Source organism: Stegostoma tigrinum, unplaced genomic scaffold, assembly GCF_030684315.1.
Source record: "Stegostoma tigrinum isolate sSteTig4 unplaced genomic scaffold, sSteTig4.hap1 scaffold_180, whole genome shotgun sequence".
Classification (NCBI taxonomy): Eukaryota; Metazoa; Chordata; class Chondrichthyes; order Orectolobiformes; family Stegostomatidae; genus Stegostoma; species Stegostoma tigrinum.
The window spans coordinates 208,961-226,525 of record NW_026728120.1 but is presented as its reverse complement, the minus strand read 5'-3'; the positions used below and the strand labels follow the sequence as shown (position 1 = coordinate 226,525).

The 17,565-nt window shown below is 46.8% G+C and overlaps 1 protein-coding gene and 1 long non-coding RNA gene across 2 annotated transcripts in view; both read right to left on the bottom strand.

Moving 5' to 3' along the window:
* LOC132207858 (uncharacterized) overlaps nt 1-2,878 on the bottom strand; it is a 123,880-nt gene extending 121,002 nt beyond the window's left edge. Inside the window, exon 1 of the mRNA XM_059643692.1 lies at nt 2,415-2,878. Within this exon, the coding sequence (XP_059499675.1) occupies nt 2,415-2,508 (94 nt within the window). The 5' untranslated portion in view covers nt 2,509-2,878. The remainder of the gene's footprint in view (nt 1-2,414) is intronic.
* Nucleotides 2,879-5,079: 2,201 nt separating this feature from the next.
* LOC132207859 (uncharacterized) overlaps nt 5,080-17,565 on the bottom strand; it is a 123,491-nt gene continuing 111,005 nt past the window's right edge. The window contains exon 4 of the long non-coding RNA XR_009443918.1: nt 5,080-7,326. This is a non-coding gene — a long non-coding RNA (uncharacterized LOC132207859). The remainder of the gene's footprint in view (nt 7,327-17,565) is intronic.

Below are 17,565 nucleotides of genomic sequence, written 5' to 3'. Positions count from 1 at the left end.
GTAAGAGATTGGCAGCATTCCAGCACTGGTACTGGTATTACATTACTGGTATTGCACTTGGGACTTGGACAATTGTTCCAGATTCAGCTCACCAAGTGAGAAGAATTGGTAGGCCCTAGTGAGGATATGTTGGGGAGTTGGGGTGTTGTCAGAATTTTGAAGACTGGTGATAAGCAAGGCATTACATATGATCCTCTAATGGGACATGGGCTAATTTAGAAGAGACAGTCACCATCTGCCACCCCACCCTCAAACCCAGCCCCAACACAGCTACCTGCTGGGTATTTGGTGTTAGGCCTCTCCAGCCGTTTAAATCCCAATGATACCGCACCCTCCCACCTCGATTTATTGTCTAATAACAACAGCATGTATGCATCTTGCATTGCTAAAAGTAAAATGTCTCACAATATTTCATAGGAGGAATGATCTAATCAAACGTGACACTGGCAATATCAACACAGGTAACCGCTCTGGTATTTTATAACCAATAATGTAAAGGAGAACATGGTCGGGGTGGGGGGTGGTAAAGGAGTGGTGAGGTTTATGTAAGAAATTCCAGAGCTTAAGGCATTGTCAGCTGAAGGCATGGTCACCAATTATGGAGCACCAATAGACACGAAGACAGACTTTGTGAAGCATGGAGAGTTTCATTATCTGTCCCAAGGAAAATAGCATCATCATCACAGATATGATCATTATTGGTAAACATTGATACAGTGTTGCATTCAGTCAGTGAACTTAGAGAACCAATAGAGAGAAATCCAACAAATGCACAGGCCACGCATTCAAAATCTAAACTCAACAGGGATCATGAGGTCAAAGGGAGAGTCAACCCACAAAGGTTCTCAACACCAGAGAAGAAGCCAGAAAATTACAAATCAAAGTACTGTGTGTGACATGATAAATCAGTAAGAAACTATTTTTAAAAGGGACATGGTGTCTTCTCCTGAAAGACTTCCACTGCATCCAACAATTGGAGTCTTGTAGAACACAACTACAGCAGCTCTTCATAACTGGATAGCAGAGCAGCGCATCTCCAGACTATGACAGAATCTCATCCTGGCAAATAATGCTTTTAGTTTATTCCATCATCCTTAATCACAATATGTTTTACTCATGTAGGAGCAAGTCACATCAAAATAAATTAACATTTTCCCACGATTTACTCACAGCGTACCCTTCAAATCCCATTATTCTTTTATTTTTAACAAAATATCTGGAGTGAAGCTTTAGGCAAATTTCGAACTGAATAAGATTCCCCCTCCCACATCGTGGCGTACATTATCAAGTTTCCAGTTAAGCGATACATAAATGTTTCAGAAATCCTCACTGTGCCTTGTTCGGAAAGGGTTGCCTTTTCCTCCTCCTTGCAGCCAGGATAGCTGGGAAGAGACATCACTCCTGCGTCTCAGACAATCTTTCCGAAAATACTGTTATTACTACATCATAGATCAGCCAGCTCTAGGTCTCACCCGTTTAATCCTGGTTAATTTTAGAATTGAAATCTATCAATTAAAGCGTCTCCCAGCAAAACTGCTTCTAATTACCAGATCTGCAGCATCTATTGCTTTGTCATCAACAGGCACTTGTCAGCCCATCAATCAAGGGGTTAAATTTAAAATAGCCCCGGTTGTTTGGGGCGTGCGAGCCAGTGAGCATCCGGCAGTAAGGGAACAGCGTCAGAGGGCTGCAAGCTAACGGGGTCCGAATCATGTTGCCAAACCACTGCCCGGGTGTGGAGTCACTGCATTTGTCACATCCAAGTCCCCCCTCACGTCTCTAAGCTCTCTTTGCAACACAGCAACAACCTGCACAGAGTGGGTCAAACAAGATCTCCAGTTTGCACTTCCTCAGAAGCGAGACTGAGCTATTACCTTCTTGACAGCTTTCCACTAGAATTAGCTGTTTAACCATCTTAGTCACTGGCCTGATATTCTCAGGTCGGGCACTTTTTTTGCCGAAACAGAACAGTGCAAACCTCCAGAACCACCTTTCCCCTTATACTAACTGATTCTGTGCGTTGTATCTCAACCGTGGATTCGCTACAAACCATCTGCAATCTCTTGCCCGGTTGATAGGGAATCTAGGATTCCCAGTATTGACCTTATCAATCCTCAACGTCCAATCTGCGCCGTTAGGAGCAGAAAGCGCCGGCTTGTGAAGCTAAGGGATGCAGGGGAGCTGTCTGAGGGAGAGAGAACGCACTATTCAGGCTAATGCTACATTCCCACCGATTGCACGGAGTATCAAGAGTCGCTAACAGCATCGGTCAAGATAGGAGAGCCCATATTGAACAACAGACCAAACTCCCTCCCCTCCTACTCCACAATAACAGGACATTTGCAAAACACACACAAAAAAAAACGCAGGCACATTCACATCAGCCAATGGAACGGTGTGCAAAGGGTACTCACTCGCTTTGCCTTGTTTCGGCCTTTGCAACAGCTTCTGCACTGCAGCTACATCTTCGGTTTTGACAGCTTGCAGTAATTCCTGATCTTTCCCCATGGCTTGTTGATGTGTGTGTGTGTGTGTGTGTGTGTGTGTATATGCGTGTTTTTATATCCGATGCATCTTAGGTTTTAGGAGCTGAAGCGAGAGAGAGACACACACACATACAGAGAGGGAGGAAGACTATGCCTGGCAGTGTGTGTGCATAGAGGCTGAGGCACGGACAGGAGGAGAGCTACCGATGGGTGAAAGGCATAGACAGCCTCGTCTCGTGTATCACAAACCAAAACAGCTCTCTCTCCTAAAATAATAAAATGTGAGGCTGGATGAGCACAGCAGGCCAAACAGCATCTGAGGAGCACAAAAGCTGACGTTTCGGGCCTAGACCCTTCATCAGAGAGGGGGATGGGGAGAGGGTTCTGGAATAAATAGGGAGAGAGGGGGAGGCGGACCGAAGATGGAGAGAAAAGAAGATAGGTGGAGAGAGTATAGGTGGGGAGGTAGGGAGGGGATAGGTCAGTCCAGGGAAGACGGACAGGTCAAGGAGGCGGGATGAGGTTAGTAGGTAGATGGGGGTGCGGCTTGGGGTGGGAGGAAGGGATGGGTGAGAGGAAGAACCGGTTAGGAAGGCAGAGACAGATTGGACTGGTTTTGGGATGCAGTGGGTGGGGGGGAAGAGCTGGGCTGGTTGTGTGGTGCAGTGGGGGGAGGGGACGAACTGGGCTGGCTTAGGGATGCAGTAGGGGAAGGGGAGATTTAGCATCCTGGTCCCTTTTCACTGGGGGTTGCCAACCTGCTGTCTCAGGAGTCAGCATAACATTTGGCGATTGCAATTTTACGCTGCAAATAGCGCCAATTTGAAAATAATACCGGCGTCTCCGGAAGTGAATTAAACTTGCACAAGAAGCAAATGCGGCTTCCATCAATCATTCCACCCGCCACCACAGCCCTCTCCCACTTCTTACGCCCCTTCAATTTTACTTAACACACAAATACAGCTCAATTCCGATTAGCACGTCTCGTTATTTTTTCACTCCCTTCCCCGCCATGTTAACCAGTTATCACTGAGCACCCTGGCTGGTTCCTTATCTGGTCAATCCATAATTGTACATCCCATCTGTGGTCTGGGATCAAACTAGCTATTTGGGAATTATCTCCACACCTGTCTGAAAGGCAGTGTCTTGTTCTCCCTGGGTTATGTTTAATCTGGAAGCAATGCTAATGATGCTGTCTGACTTGGGGTCATGCTTGTCATCAAGATTTGTATGTGCACTCTGCGCAGGGTGGCAATTAACTCGGAAATGTTTTCAGCTTGCGGATGACCAGCTCTAAGTGTCTGCACCCCTCTCATGTGTATAAATTATCACCGACATGTAAATCTCTGACGGTTCTAACTTGGGATACCACATTATCAATGAGTTATTTTCCGTGTCTTCAGATCCAATAACATCAGTATCCACTTGCCCACATCAATTGGATGCTTGAGATAGACGCAGGTAACAGAGAAGGTTGAAAAGGACAAAGATGCTGTTGTGCTGTGCATGGGCTATCCAAAAGCATTTTGTACAATTTTTGAAGAAAATCTTAGAATGAAAGGGACAGCAGCAAAATGGATCCAAAATTGTCTGAGGGATGAGAAAGAGAGTGTAATATAACAAAGTGTGTAGCTGGATGAACACAGCAGGCCAAGCAGCACCTCAGGAGCACCAAAGCTGACGTCAGCTTCTGTGCTCCTGAGATGCTGCTCAGCCTGCTGTGTTCATCCAGCTACACACTTTGTTATCCTGGATTCTCCAGCATCTGCAGTTCCCATTATCTCTGATCACAAGAAAGAGAGTGTGATGGGTGTTTTTCTGATTGAGAGGATGTTTGTTGTGGAGTTCCCCTGAGGCTGGTATTAAGACCCTTGCTTTCCTGATATGTACATAAATGATCTAGGCTTGGGTGTGCAGGGGACAACATTGTACTGTACAGATGACACAAAACTCCAATGTACTGCGACCTGTTATGAGACATAGAGTCATAGAAATGTACAGCACAGTCGTTGGTCCATTTCATGGGCGCCAATAGACTTTCATTCCTGGGTGTTGTTTTTAAATTGAAATTGGATTCAAACATGCGTCATGGTGAAAGTTGATTCTGATTACTTGAATCTCCGGATTACTAGTCCAGTGATGTTGTCACAACGCCTCCATTTATGAGAATGATTCTCAGGGATGAGAAACTCAGTTATGAGGATTTTTTCAAGGTACTGGGACTGCTTTCCTTGGAAACTTGATAGAAACTTTCCAAAACCATGAGTGCTCAGGAGAAAGCAGATAGGAATAAAATGCTTCAGAGATAGTAGGAACTGCAGATGCTGGGGAATCTGAGATAACAAGGTGCTGAGCTGGATGAACGCAGCAGGCCCAGCAGCAACAGAGGAGCAGGAAGGCTGACATTTCAGGCCTAGACCCTTCTTCATTTTTCTGAAGAAAGTTCAGAAAGCTCTTCATCCAGTTCTACACCTTGTTATCTAGGAATAAAATGTTCCCACTTCTAAAATGAATCTAGAACCAGAGGGCACAGTTTCAAAGATGCTAACAAAAGAAGCAAATGGGCAGTGAGAAAAAATACTTTATTCAGCCAGTGAGTGATCTGGGCCTGGAATCCACTGCCTGGAAATGTGGTGGTGGCAGATTCAGCGAAGGCACGCAAGAGGGATGGTTACTTAAACAGAAAAAAAAATACATGCAGGGTTTTTGGAAAAAGGTAGAAGATTGGCCTTAAATTAGAGTGCTCAGAGAGCTTGGCAAGTATGATGGGCTGAATGTCCTCCTTCTGCGTTGTAGCAATTCTGCGTTTCTGCCAGGTTCACTCTTCTGTTGTGGGCAGTGATGGATGGCATTTTTGCAGGCAATCACGTAGGTGCTGGATTTTGTACATGACGGGTAGAATTTAACACCCCTCTCTTTATGCGGGGTTTGAGCTGGAGAGTGTAAGTACGGACCTGACTGTCTTTCAAGTTTTACCCTGATGCAGTCTCGATTGGGAAGGCTGGTAAATGGTCTTTACTCCCCTGAGTGGGCAATTAATAACTTAGGCTGAACAAATATCACACAGAAAGTTTGAGAAGTAAAACTCTTAATTATAGAATCCCTACAGTGTACAATCAGACCCTTTGACCCAACATTGACCTTTGCAGCATTCCACCCACACCCATTCCACTATAACCCACCTAACCCACACATACCTGGACACTCTGGGCAACTTAGCATGGCCAAGCCATCTAACCTGCACATCTTTGGACTGTGGGAGGAAACTGGAGCACCCAGAGGAAACCCATGCAGAAAGATACAGAATGTGCAAACTCCACACAGACAGTCTCCTGAGGTTGGAATTGAACCTGGGTCCCTGGAGCTGTGAGGCAGCAGTGCTAACCATTGATCCGCCATGCCATATTAGTAGCGACGGCAAACAGATAGCACCTGACTACCTTTTCTTACAACCTCCTGATTCCCTGGCCAGAAAACCTCTCCCAATTTGTTCATGACTCACTAATAGCATTGGATTAATTGCAGTACCAACATCAGCCACCCTTCCTGGTGGCACCACCTGCAATGGCGAGACACTAGTCTCTGTTTGGCCAGCATCTCTCAGTGAGTGGGGTTTTAGCCACAGACTGCCCCCGAATGGTAAGTGCTCGGTTGGCACTTCATTCACTGGAACTTTCCTGACACAGTAACCTGGGGTTTCTGTCAGTTCTCCAAGTGCTAGGTATAATCCCTGTCATCTGATTCACATTCTGATGGAAGTATGCGTAATGCTGCTTGGATGCTAATGGTATATGTTTTGACCTCAGTATTCCAGTTACAATCCTCTCTTAATCCAGTGCAGTGAGGATAGAGATATCACCAACTACTTACAGGTTAGATGCAAGTGGATTTCCGCTGACTCTTGTAAAAGTGTTTAGTGGTTTTCAGAGCTGTTTAAGCCAGCTGAAATCTCTCAGGAATGGGGAAGCATTCCCTGACTGTGAGGATACTGCACAAGTCAACAACAGGGCTTCAGTTGTGGCTATCCCCTCAGACAAGCATGACTGAGAGAATGGACAGAAATCACACAGAGCAGGACAGGTGACTGGAATAAGGTGAATGATGAAGGAGACAACGATTCTCAGTGGGATACCTGAATCTCCAGAGTCTGAATGGAGCCATTTTTCCCGTCGTGAAGCGTGAGCTTTCACCTTAGTACAGACATCCTCACTGGAATTGATCACTTCTGAAACTGTAACTACAACCTCCAAGCAGGGTCACAAGGTCATGGCCAGAGGATGGGAAGATTCCAGGCTGGCCCAAAGATTACTTGCAAAATTTTCCAGCTTGTCATTTTTCCTGTTCCCACAAGGACCTGTAGTGGGAATCAAAATTACATGAAAATCAAGTACATTTCAGTTTTCCTTGTCAGAGAGCAGCAGGATACTGAACAGAAGACTTTGTAATAATTCTTCAATATTCTGCCCTGCCATCCTCATTTGAACAACTTGAAGTAATGAGGAGGTGACAAGAGCCTTTGTTTGATGACGTGGTCCATATGGGAGTGTGTATTATACACTCAGAGGGGCTGCATAAAGTACCACAGGAAATGTAATGGTGCAGACCACTGGAGTAGTTCAATGTTGTTTCGGCTGCCTGGAGCACTCTGGGGCAGTCCTGCAGTACAGAGAAGGGCCGGTGTCATCATGATTCTTGATAGTCTCCAACCTTGGCATCATGAGGGTACGCTGTCGCTGCCAGTGATAGGGCACCAGCTGAGAAAGAGGAGGAGTTGGAAGCAGTGAGGAGGTAACCATTGCAGCTTTTTTGTTGCCAGACTTTCTGTGATCCACTCGACCAACTGTAATACAGGTAAATGTAAGCTCAAATTCCACTAACAAGGCTGAACCTTCCCTCTCCTTGGCTGTTGACTACCACTGCACCACTTGTCTACAAACAACAGTAAATGCCATCACAATATCGATATTTCAAAACAATAATGTTGAACAATCTATGCCATAATGCATGCAAATATCAACTGCCCTCATTTATTTCCTTCATACCAGTATTACAGGTGCCTTTTTCTTGCTTAATGCTCCCACAGAGTGCGATCCCTGTGACTGTGGCACTGCAGGTGAAAGCTGATGATTTTTATTGTGTTTATCCTGAGTAACTCTAGCTCCAGAAGGGCCCACCCAGGACTGTACCACAACAGCAAGGTGTGGCAGAAATCAGGGCTAGCTGGCTGACCAGCAATGTTAGCAAGGGCACTAACAAGGCAAAGGATTGGCAATAAGGGAAGGGCACTTGCAGACAGGTCGTTCATGACCCATTGCATCACTGTCACTTCTTGCTGTGACTGTCACCCCCACCACCCCCCCACCACCCAGCCCTGGGCAGCAGTGCTGGAAATGCACTGCACTTTGAGCACTGGAATTGCTGGGCATGATGACATGAGTCTGACCTTGCAGCCATTTCATTGGCTTCTGCTTTTTCTGGAGCAGAGATACCAATCATGACTCAATCTGTAACTGTTCCCATCAGGTTGGCCACAACTCAGTGCTGGAGTGGATGGGTTCCAAACACTGCGCCAGATTGAAGCCAGAGTCTTTCATGCTCCGTGACATTAATGGCAGGCTTTCTAACCTGCCAATGCACCAATTCTTCTTCTGTCGGCCACCCCATCCCCATTGCAGTTCTCATCTGAATCCCCAATAGCTGAAATGGAGTGTGACTACATCCTCTGGTGAACTAGCTCCAATTCCTTGAGACCTCACTGCAGGTCACTCATGCTCAGTGTCCGAAATGAGGAATAACTGGTTGAGGGACAGAGTGGTTGAGGAAAGAAATTCCAGTGTTAGTACCTTGGCAGCTCACAGCAATGCCACCTGTGAGCTAACTACAACTGGAAATGTTCAGGAATGAGTTAGTGTAAGACTGTAGATAGCCCTGAAAACTAAGAGACTGGAGGGGATTACAGAGATTAGGGGAGGGATTCAAGACCGTGGAGGGATTTGAAACCGAAACTAGAGTTTATTAATTAATATTAAAATTGAGGATTTGCTGAACTTGGATTTGATGCAGGTCAAGGGGCACAGGATGTGCTATGAACGGTTAACATAAACAGCAGAAGACCCTGATTTTATCGAGAATAGAAAGCGGGAGGTGCGCAGGGTGCATTGGAATAATTAAGTGCAAAGGGACCAATAGCAAGAAAGTCTGTTTCAGCAACAAATAAACTGGGCTTGGAACAAAGTAAGATGTTACAACAGCATTCGTTTGATCGTTCTTTGTGAAAGGGGTGGGGAGCGGTTGTGAGGAAAGAAGGGGTGAGGGCAGGACATTTCCATAATTCTTCTTTCTTTGAATTAGAGTTTCTTTATTTAGTTTTACTGTCTTCTGTCCCTGTAGAGTGCACTGGGTTAATGGCAGGAAATGTACAAGGAGAAGTCCCCTCAGTGACAGCCAACTGTGTGAGAGCCATTAAAAGAGGAATTACTAAATAATGGTTACTAAATCTGGAGAACTATGATTTTGTTTACTCATGAGATTTATCAGCTCTGGTTTCTTTCAGTTGACAGCAAGAGGTTTGTTGATGAATCTCTAACATTCACAGCTTTGACTTTCAACCAACTTTCCACAAGGGGTGGGGGGGGTGAACATAGAACATAGAACAGTACAGCACAGAACAGGCCCTTCAGCCCACAATGTTGTGCCGACCATTGATCCTCATGGATGCACCCTCAAATTTCTGTGACCATATGCATGTCCAGCAGTCTCTTAAATGACCCCAATGACCTTGCTTCCACAACTGCTGCTGGCAACGCATTCCATGCTCTCACAACTCTCTGCGTAAAGAACCTGCCTCTGACATCCCCTCTATACTTTCCACCAACCAGCTTAAAACTATGACCCCTCGTGCTAGCCATTTCTGCCCTGGGAAATAGTCTCTGGCTATCGACTCTATCTATGCCTCTCATTATCTTGTATACCTCAATTAGGTCCCCTCTCCTCCTCCTTTTCTCCAATGAAAAGAGACCGAGCTCAGTCAACCTCTCTTCATAAGATAAGCCCTCCAGTCCAGGCAGCATCCTGGTAAACCTCCTCTGAACCCTCTCCAAAGCATCCACATCTTTCCTATAATAGGGCGCCCAGAACTGGACGCAGTATTCCAAGTGCGGTCTAACCAAAGTTTTATAGAGCTGCAACAAGATCTCACGACTCTTAAACTCAATCCCCCTGTTAATGAAAGCCAAAACACCATATGCTTTCTTAACAAACCAATGCACCAATGCAATTGGTGGGGTTCGAGAATGGAAGGAGCTGCCAACAGATGTGGTCGAGGCAGATAAAATTGCTGTATTTAAAAGACATTTGGACAGGTACACAATTAGGAAAGGTTTAGACGGATACCAAACACAGGCAAATGGGACCGGTTAAGTTTGGGACACCTGATCAGTACAGATGATTGGGACTAAAGGTCCTGATTCTGTGCTCTATGACTCTATGAATCTATGATTGAAGAGCTAACTAGGTGTGTGCATGAGGGCAATGCATTTGATACAGTCTACTTGGGCATCAGCAAAGCTTTTGACAAGATCCCCCATTTGAAGACTGTTAGAACAGGAAACAGTCCATGGGATCCGAGGACACATGTGCACAGGAAATCATAACTCATGTAATTTGATTGAGTTTTTTAAAGTAGTAATCAAGAGCATTGATTAAGGCAGAAAGATGGACGCATACGGGCTTCAGTAAGGCGTTCAAGGTGGTTCCTCACGGTACTCCAAGAGGGAAGTTAAATCACACGGAGCACAGGGAGAGCTAGCCATAGAACATAGAACATTACAGCACAGTACAGGCCCTTCGGCCCTCGATCTTGTGCCGACCTGTCATGCCGATCTCAAGCCCATCTACCTGCACTATTCCATGTACGCCCATATGCTTATCCAATGGCGACTTAAATGTACCTAAAGTTGGCAAATCTACGACCATTGCAGGCAAAGCGTTCCATTCCCTTACTACTCTCTGAGTAAAGAAACTACCTCTGACATCTGTCCTATATCTTTCACCCCTCAATTTAAAGCTATGCCCCCTCGTGTTCGCCGTCACCATCCGAGGAAAAAGGCTCTCCCTATCCACCCTATCTAACCTTCTGATTATTTTATATGTCTCAATTAAGTCACCTCTCAACCTTCTTCTCTCTAATGAAAACAGCCTCAAGTCCCTCAGCCATTCATTCTAAGACCTTCCCTCTATACCAGGCAACATCCTAGTAAATCTCCTCTGCACCCTTTTCAAAGCTTCCACATCCTTCTTATAATGCGGTGACCAGAACTGTACACAATACTCCAAGTGCGGCCGCACCAGAGTTTTGTACAGCTTCACCATAACCTCTTGGTTCCGGAACTCGATCCCTCTATTAATCAAAGCTAAAACACTGTATGCCTTCTGAACAGCCCTGTCACCCTGGGTGGCAACTTTCAAGGATCTGTGTTCATGGACACCAAGATCTCTCTGCTCATCTATACTACTAAGCATCTTACCATTAGCCCTGTACTTTGCCTTCTGGTTACTCCTACCAAAGTGCATCACCTCACACTTGTCTGCATTAAACTCCATTTGCCACCTCTCAGACCAGCTCTGCAGCTTATCTATGTCCCTCTGCAACCAATCCTTTGTCCCTGTCCACAAGTCCACCGATCTTAGTGTCATCTGCAAATTTACTAACCCATCCTTCTCCGCCCTCATCCAGGTCATTTATAAAAATGACAAACAGCAGTGGACCCAACACCCACCCTTGCGGTACACCACCAGTAACTGGTCTCCAGGATGAACGTTTCCCATCAACTATCACGCTCTGTCTTCTTTCAGCAAGCTAATTTCCGATCCAAACTGCTATATCTCCCACAATTCCATTCCTCTGCATTTTGTACAATAGTCTGTTATGGGGAACCTTATCGAACGCCTTGCTGAAATCCATATACACCACATCAACCGGTTTCCTCTCATCCACCTGTTTGGTCACCTTCTCAAAGAACTCAATAAGGTTTGTGAAGCACGACCTAGCCTTCACAAAACTGTGCTGACTATCCCTAATCAATTTATTCTTTTCGAGATGATTATAAATCCTGTCCCTTAGAACCTTTTTCAACACTTTACCGACAAGTGAGGTGAGGCTCACTGGCCGATAATTACCAGGGTTGTCTCTACTCCCCTTCTTGAACAGGGGAACCACAATTGCTATCCTCCAGTCATCTGGCACTATTCCTGTAGACAATGATGAGTTAAAGATCAATGCCAAAGGCTCGGCAATCTCCTCCCTGGATTCTCAGAGGATCCGAGGATAAATCCCATCCGGCCCAGGGGACATAGCTATCTTCACCCTCTGTAGGATTTCAAATACCTCTTCCTGGTGAACCTCAATCCCACTTAGTCCAGTAGCCTGTTTGTCTGTATTCTCCTCGACAACATTGTGGTTTTCCAGAGTGAATACTGTTGAAAAATATTCATTTAGCGCTTCCCCTATCTCATCTGACTCCACACACAACTTACCACTACTATCCTTCATTGGGCCTCATCTTACTTTTGTCATTCTTTTATTCCTTAAATACCGAGAGAAAGCCTGAGGGTTTACCCTGATCCTATCCACCAACAACTTCTCATGTCTCCTCCTGGATCTTCTGAGCTCTCTCTTTCGGTCTTTCCTGGCTACCTTGTAACCCTCAATCACCCTAACTGAGCCTTCACATCTGAAAGTAACAGAAGCCGCCTTCTTCCTCTTGACCAGAGATTCCACTTCCTTCGTAAACCACGCCTCCCGCACTCTACAGCTTACTGCCTGCCTGACAGGTACATACTTATCTAGGACACACAGGAGCTTTTCCTTGAATAAGCTCCACATTTCTATTGTGCCCATCCCTTGCAGTTTCCTTCCCCATCCTATGCTCCCTAAATCTTGCATAATCTCTTCGTAATTGCCTTTCCGCCAGCTATAACTCTTGCCCAGTGGTGTACACCTATCCCTTTCCATCACTGAAGTAAACATAACAGAATTGTGATCGCTATCACCAAGGTGATCAACGACTTTGAAATCTAACACCTGGCCAGGATCATCACCCAGTATTGATGTGGTTACTGCACCCCAATTCCATCAGTCAATACATCCCATTTCACTCAGTCACTGCATCCCACTTCCCTCAGTCACTGCATCCCATTTCACTCAGTCACTGTATCCCGTTTCTCACTGAGGCTGCATTCAATTTCCGTCAATCACTGCATCCCATTTCCCTCAGTCACTGCATCCCATTTCCCTCAGTCACTGCATCCCATGTCCCTCAGTCACTGCATCCCATTTCACTGAATCACTGCATCTCCTTCACCACAGTAACTGCGTCCAATTTCCATCAGTCACTGTTTCCTATATCTCACAGACGCTGCATTCAATTTCCCACACTCACTGTATCCCATTTTCCATCGTCACAGCATCTCCTTTTCCTCAGTCTCTGCATCGCATTTCACTCAGTGATTGCATCCCATTTCCCTCAGTCACGGCATCCCATTTCCCTCAGTCACTGCATCCCATTTCCGTCAGTCACTGCATCCCATTTCACTCAGTCACTGCATCCCAGGTCCCTCGGTCACTGCACCCCAAGCCCGCTCGGGCACTGCATCCCTATTAACACACTCACTCCTTCCCAGTACCTCAGTCACTGCATCACATTTACATCAGACACTGCATCTCATTTCACTCAGTCACTGCAGCTCATGTCACTCTGTCACTGCATCCAATTTCCATCAGTCAGTGCATCTCATTTCACTCATTCACTTCATCCCATTTCCCTCAGACACTGCATCCCATTACCCTCAGTCACTGCATCCCATTTCACTCAGTCACTGCATTCCATTTCCCATAGTCACTGCATCTCCTTTCCTCAGTCACAGTATCCCATTTCACTCAGTCACTGCATCCCATTCCCCTCAGTCACTGCATCCCATTACCCTCAGTCACAGTGTGCCATTTCCCAGTCACTGCATCTCCTTTCCCTCAGTCACTGCATCCGTTTGCCAACAGTCAATGCAATCCATTTCCAACAGTCACTGCATCCCGTTTCCAAGAGTCAGTGCATCCCATTTCACTCAGTCACTGCATCCCATTTCCCTCAGTCACTGCATCCCACATCACTCAATCACTGCAGGCCATTTCACTCATTGACTGCATCCCATTTCACTCTGACACTGCGTCCCATTTCCCTCAGTCACTGCATCTCATTTCACTCAGTCACTGCATCCCATTTCCCTCAGTCACTGCATCTCATTTCACTCAAGCACTGTATCCCATTTCACTCACTCACTGCACCCCAAGTCCACTCGGGCACTGCATCCCCATGAACTCTGTCACTCCTTCCCAGTACCTCAGTCACTGCATCCCTTTTCCCTCAGTCACTGTATCCCTTTTCCCTCAGTCACTGTATCCCATTTCACTCAGTCACTGCATCCCATTTCACTCAGCCACTGCATCCCATTTCACTCAGCCACTGCATCCCACTTCACATAGTCACCGCATCCCAGTTCACATAGTCACCACATCCCAGTTCACACAGTCACCGCATCCCAGTTCCATCAGTCACTGCATCCCATTTCCCTCAGTCACAGCATCCCACTTCCCTCAGTAAGTGCATCCCATTTCACTCAGTCACTGCATCCCATTTCACTCAGTCACTGCATCCCATTTCGCTCAGTCACTGCATCCCATTTCGCTCAGTAACAGCATCCCATTTCCGTCAGTCACTCCATCCCATTTCCCTCAGTCGCAGCATCCTATATCCCACAGACACTGCATTTCCTTTCCTTAAGTCACTGCATCCCATTTCACTCAGTCCCTGCACCCCAAGCCCGCTCGGGCACTGCATCCCTATTAACTCAGTCACTCCTTCCCAGTACCTCAGTCACTGCATCGCATTTCACTCAGTCACTGCATCCCATTTCACTCAGTCACTGCATCCATTTCCATCAGTCACTGCATCCCATTACCCTCAGTCGCAGCATCCCATTTCCCACAGACACTGCATTTCCTTTCCCTTAGTCACTGCATCTCATTTCCACCAGTCACTGCATCCCATTTCACTCCCCACTGCATCCCATTTCACTCAGCCACTGCATCCCATTTCACTCAGCCACTGCATCCCATTTCACTCAGCCACTGCATCCCATTTCACTCAGCCACTGCATCCCAGTTCACATAGTCACCGCATCCCAGTTCACACAGTCACCACATCCCAGTTCACACAGTCACCACATCCCAGTTCACACAGTCACCACATCCCAGTTCCGTCAGTCACTGCATCCCAGTTCCATCAGTCACTATCCGATTTCTATCAGTCACTGCGCGCATTTCACTCAGTCACTGCATCTCATTTACTCATTTACTGCATCCCATTTCACGCAGTCACTGCATCCCATTCCACTCAGTCACTGCATCCCATTTCACTCAGTCAGTGCGTCACATTTCACTCAGGCACTGTATCCCATTTCCCTTAGTCACTGCACCCCAAGCCCGCTCGGGCACTGCATCCCTATTAACTCAGTCACTCCTTCCCAGTACCTCCGTCACTGCATCACATTTCATGCAGTCACTGCACCGCATTTCACGCAGTCACTGCACCACATTTCACGCAGACACTGCATCCCATTTCACTCAGTCACTGCATCCCATTTCACTCAGTCACTGCATCCCAATTCGCTCAGTCACTGCATCCCAATTCGCTCAGTCACTGCATCCCATTTCCCACAGTGACTGCATCCCATTTCCCACAGTCACTGCATCCCATTTCCCTCAGTCACTGCATCCCATTTCCCACAGTCACTGCATCCCATTTCCATCAGTCACTGCATCCCATTGCCCTCAGTCACGGCAGTCCCATTTCCCTCAGTCACTGCATCCCACTTCACTCAGTCACTGCATGTCCTTTCCACAGTCACGGCAATTCCATTTCACTCAGTCACTGCATCCCATTTCACTCAATCACTGCATATCCTTCAGAACAGTCACTGCATCCCATTCCCCACAGACCCGGCATCCCATTCACTTGAGTCGCAGCATCCCATTTCAAACATACACTGCATCTCCTTTCCCTCAGTCACTGCATCCCTATTCACACAGCCACTGCATCCCAGTTCACACAGCCACTGCATCCCATTTCACACAGCCACTGCATCCCATTTCACACAGCCACTGCATCCCATTTCACACAGCCACTGCATCCTATTTCAGTCAATGCTTCACTTTACACTCAGTCAGGGCATCCCATTTCCATCAGTCACGGCGTCCCATTTCCTCAGTCACTGCATCTCCTTTCCACAGTCATGGCAATCCCATTTCACTCAGTCACTGCATCCCATTTCACTCAGTCACTGCATCCCATTTCCCACAGTGACTGCATCCCATTTCCCACAGTCACTCCATCCCATTTTCCTCAGTCGCAGCATCCCATTTCCCACAGACACTGCATTTCTTTTCCTGAAGTCACTGCATCCCATTTCGCTCGGTCACTGCACCCCAAGCCCGCTCGGGGACTGCATCCCTATTAACTCAGTCACTCCTTCCCAGTACCTCAGTCACTGCATCGCATTTCACTCAGTCACTGCATCCGTTTCCATCAGTCACTGCATCCCATTACCCTCAGTCGCACCATCCCAATTCCCACAGACACTGCATTTCCTTTCCCTAAGTCACTGCATCTCATTTGCACCAGTCACTGCATCCCATTTCACTCCCCACTGCATCCCATTTCACTCAGCCACTGCATCCCATTTCACTCAGCCACTGCATCCCATTTCACTCAGCCACTGCATCCCATTTCACTCAGCCACTGCATCCCATTTCACTCAGCCACTGCATCCCACTTCACATAGTCACCGCATCCCAGTTCACATAGTCACCACATCCCAGTTCACACAGTCACCGCATCCCAGTTCCGTCAGTCACTGCATCCCATTTCCATCAGTCACTTTATCCGATTTCTATCAGTCACTGCGCGCATTTCACTCAGTCGCTGCATCTCATTTCACTCAGTCACTGCATCCCATTCCACTCAGTCACTGCATCCCATTCCACTCAGTCACTGCATCCCATTCCACTCAGTCACTGCATCCCATTTCACTCAGTCAGTGCATCACATTTCACTCAGGCACTGTATCCCATTTCCCTAAGTCACTGCACCCCAAGCCCGCTCGGGCACTGCATCCCTATTAATTCAGTCACTCCTTCCCAGTTCCTGAGTCACTGTATCACATTTCACTCAGCCACTGCATCCCAGTTCACACAGTCACCGCATCCCAGTTCACACAGCCACTGCATCCCATTTCAAACAGTTACTGCATCTCATTTCACTCATTCAATGCTTCACATTCCACTCAGTCACCGCTTCCCATTTCCCACAATCACTGCATCTCCTTTCCTCAGTCACTGCATCCCATTTCACTCAGTTACTGCAGGCCATTTCTCTCAGTCACAGCATCCCATTTCCCTCACACACTGCATCCCATTTCATTCAGTCACTGCACCCATTTCCCATAGTCACTGCATCTCCTTTCCTCAGTCACAGTATCCCATTTCACTCAGTCACTGCATCCCATTCCCCTCAGTCACTGCATCCCATTTCCCTCAGTCACTGCATCCCATTTCCAACAGTGACTGCATCCCATTGCCAACAGTCACTGCAATCCATTTCCAACAGTCACTGCATCCCATTTCCAAGAGTCAGTGTATCCCATTTCACTCAGCCACTGCATTCCATTTCCCTCAGTCACTGCTTCCCAAATCACTCAATCACTGCAGGCCATTTCACTCATTAACTGCATCCCATTTCAATCAGACACTGCATCCCATCTCACTCAGTCACTGCATCCCAATTGACGCCATCACTGCATCTCCTTCACCACAGTCACAGCATCCCATTTCCATCAGTCATTGGTTCCCGTATCTCACAGACGCTGCATTCAATTTCCGACACTCACTGTATCCCATTTCCCACAGACTCAGCGTCTCCTTTCCCACAGTCTCTGCATCTCATTTCAGTCAGTGATTGCATCCTACTTC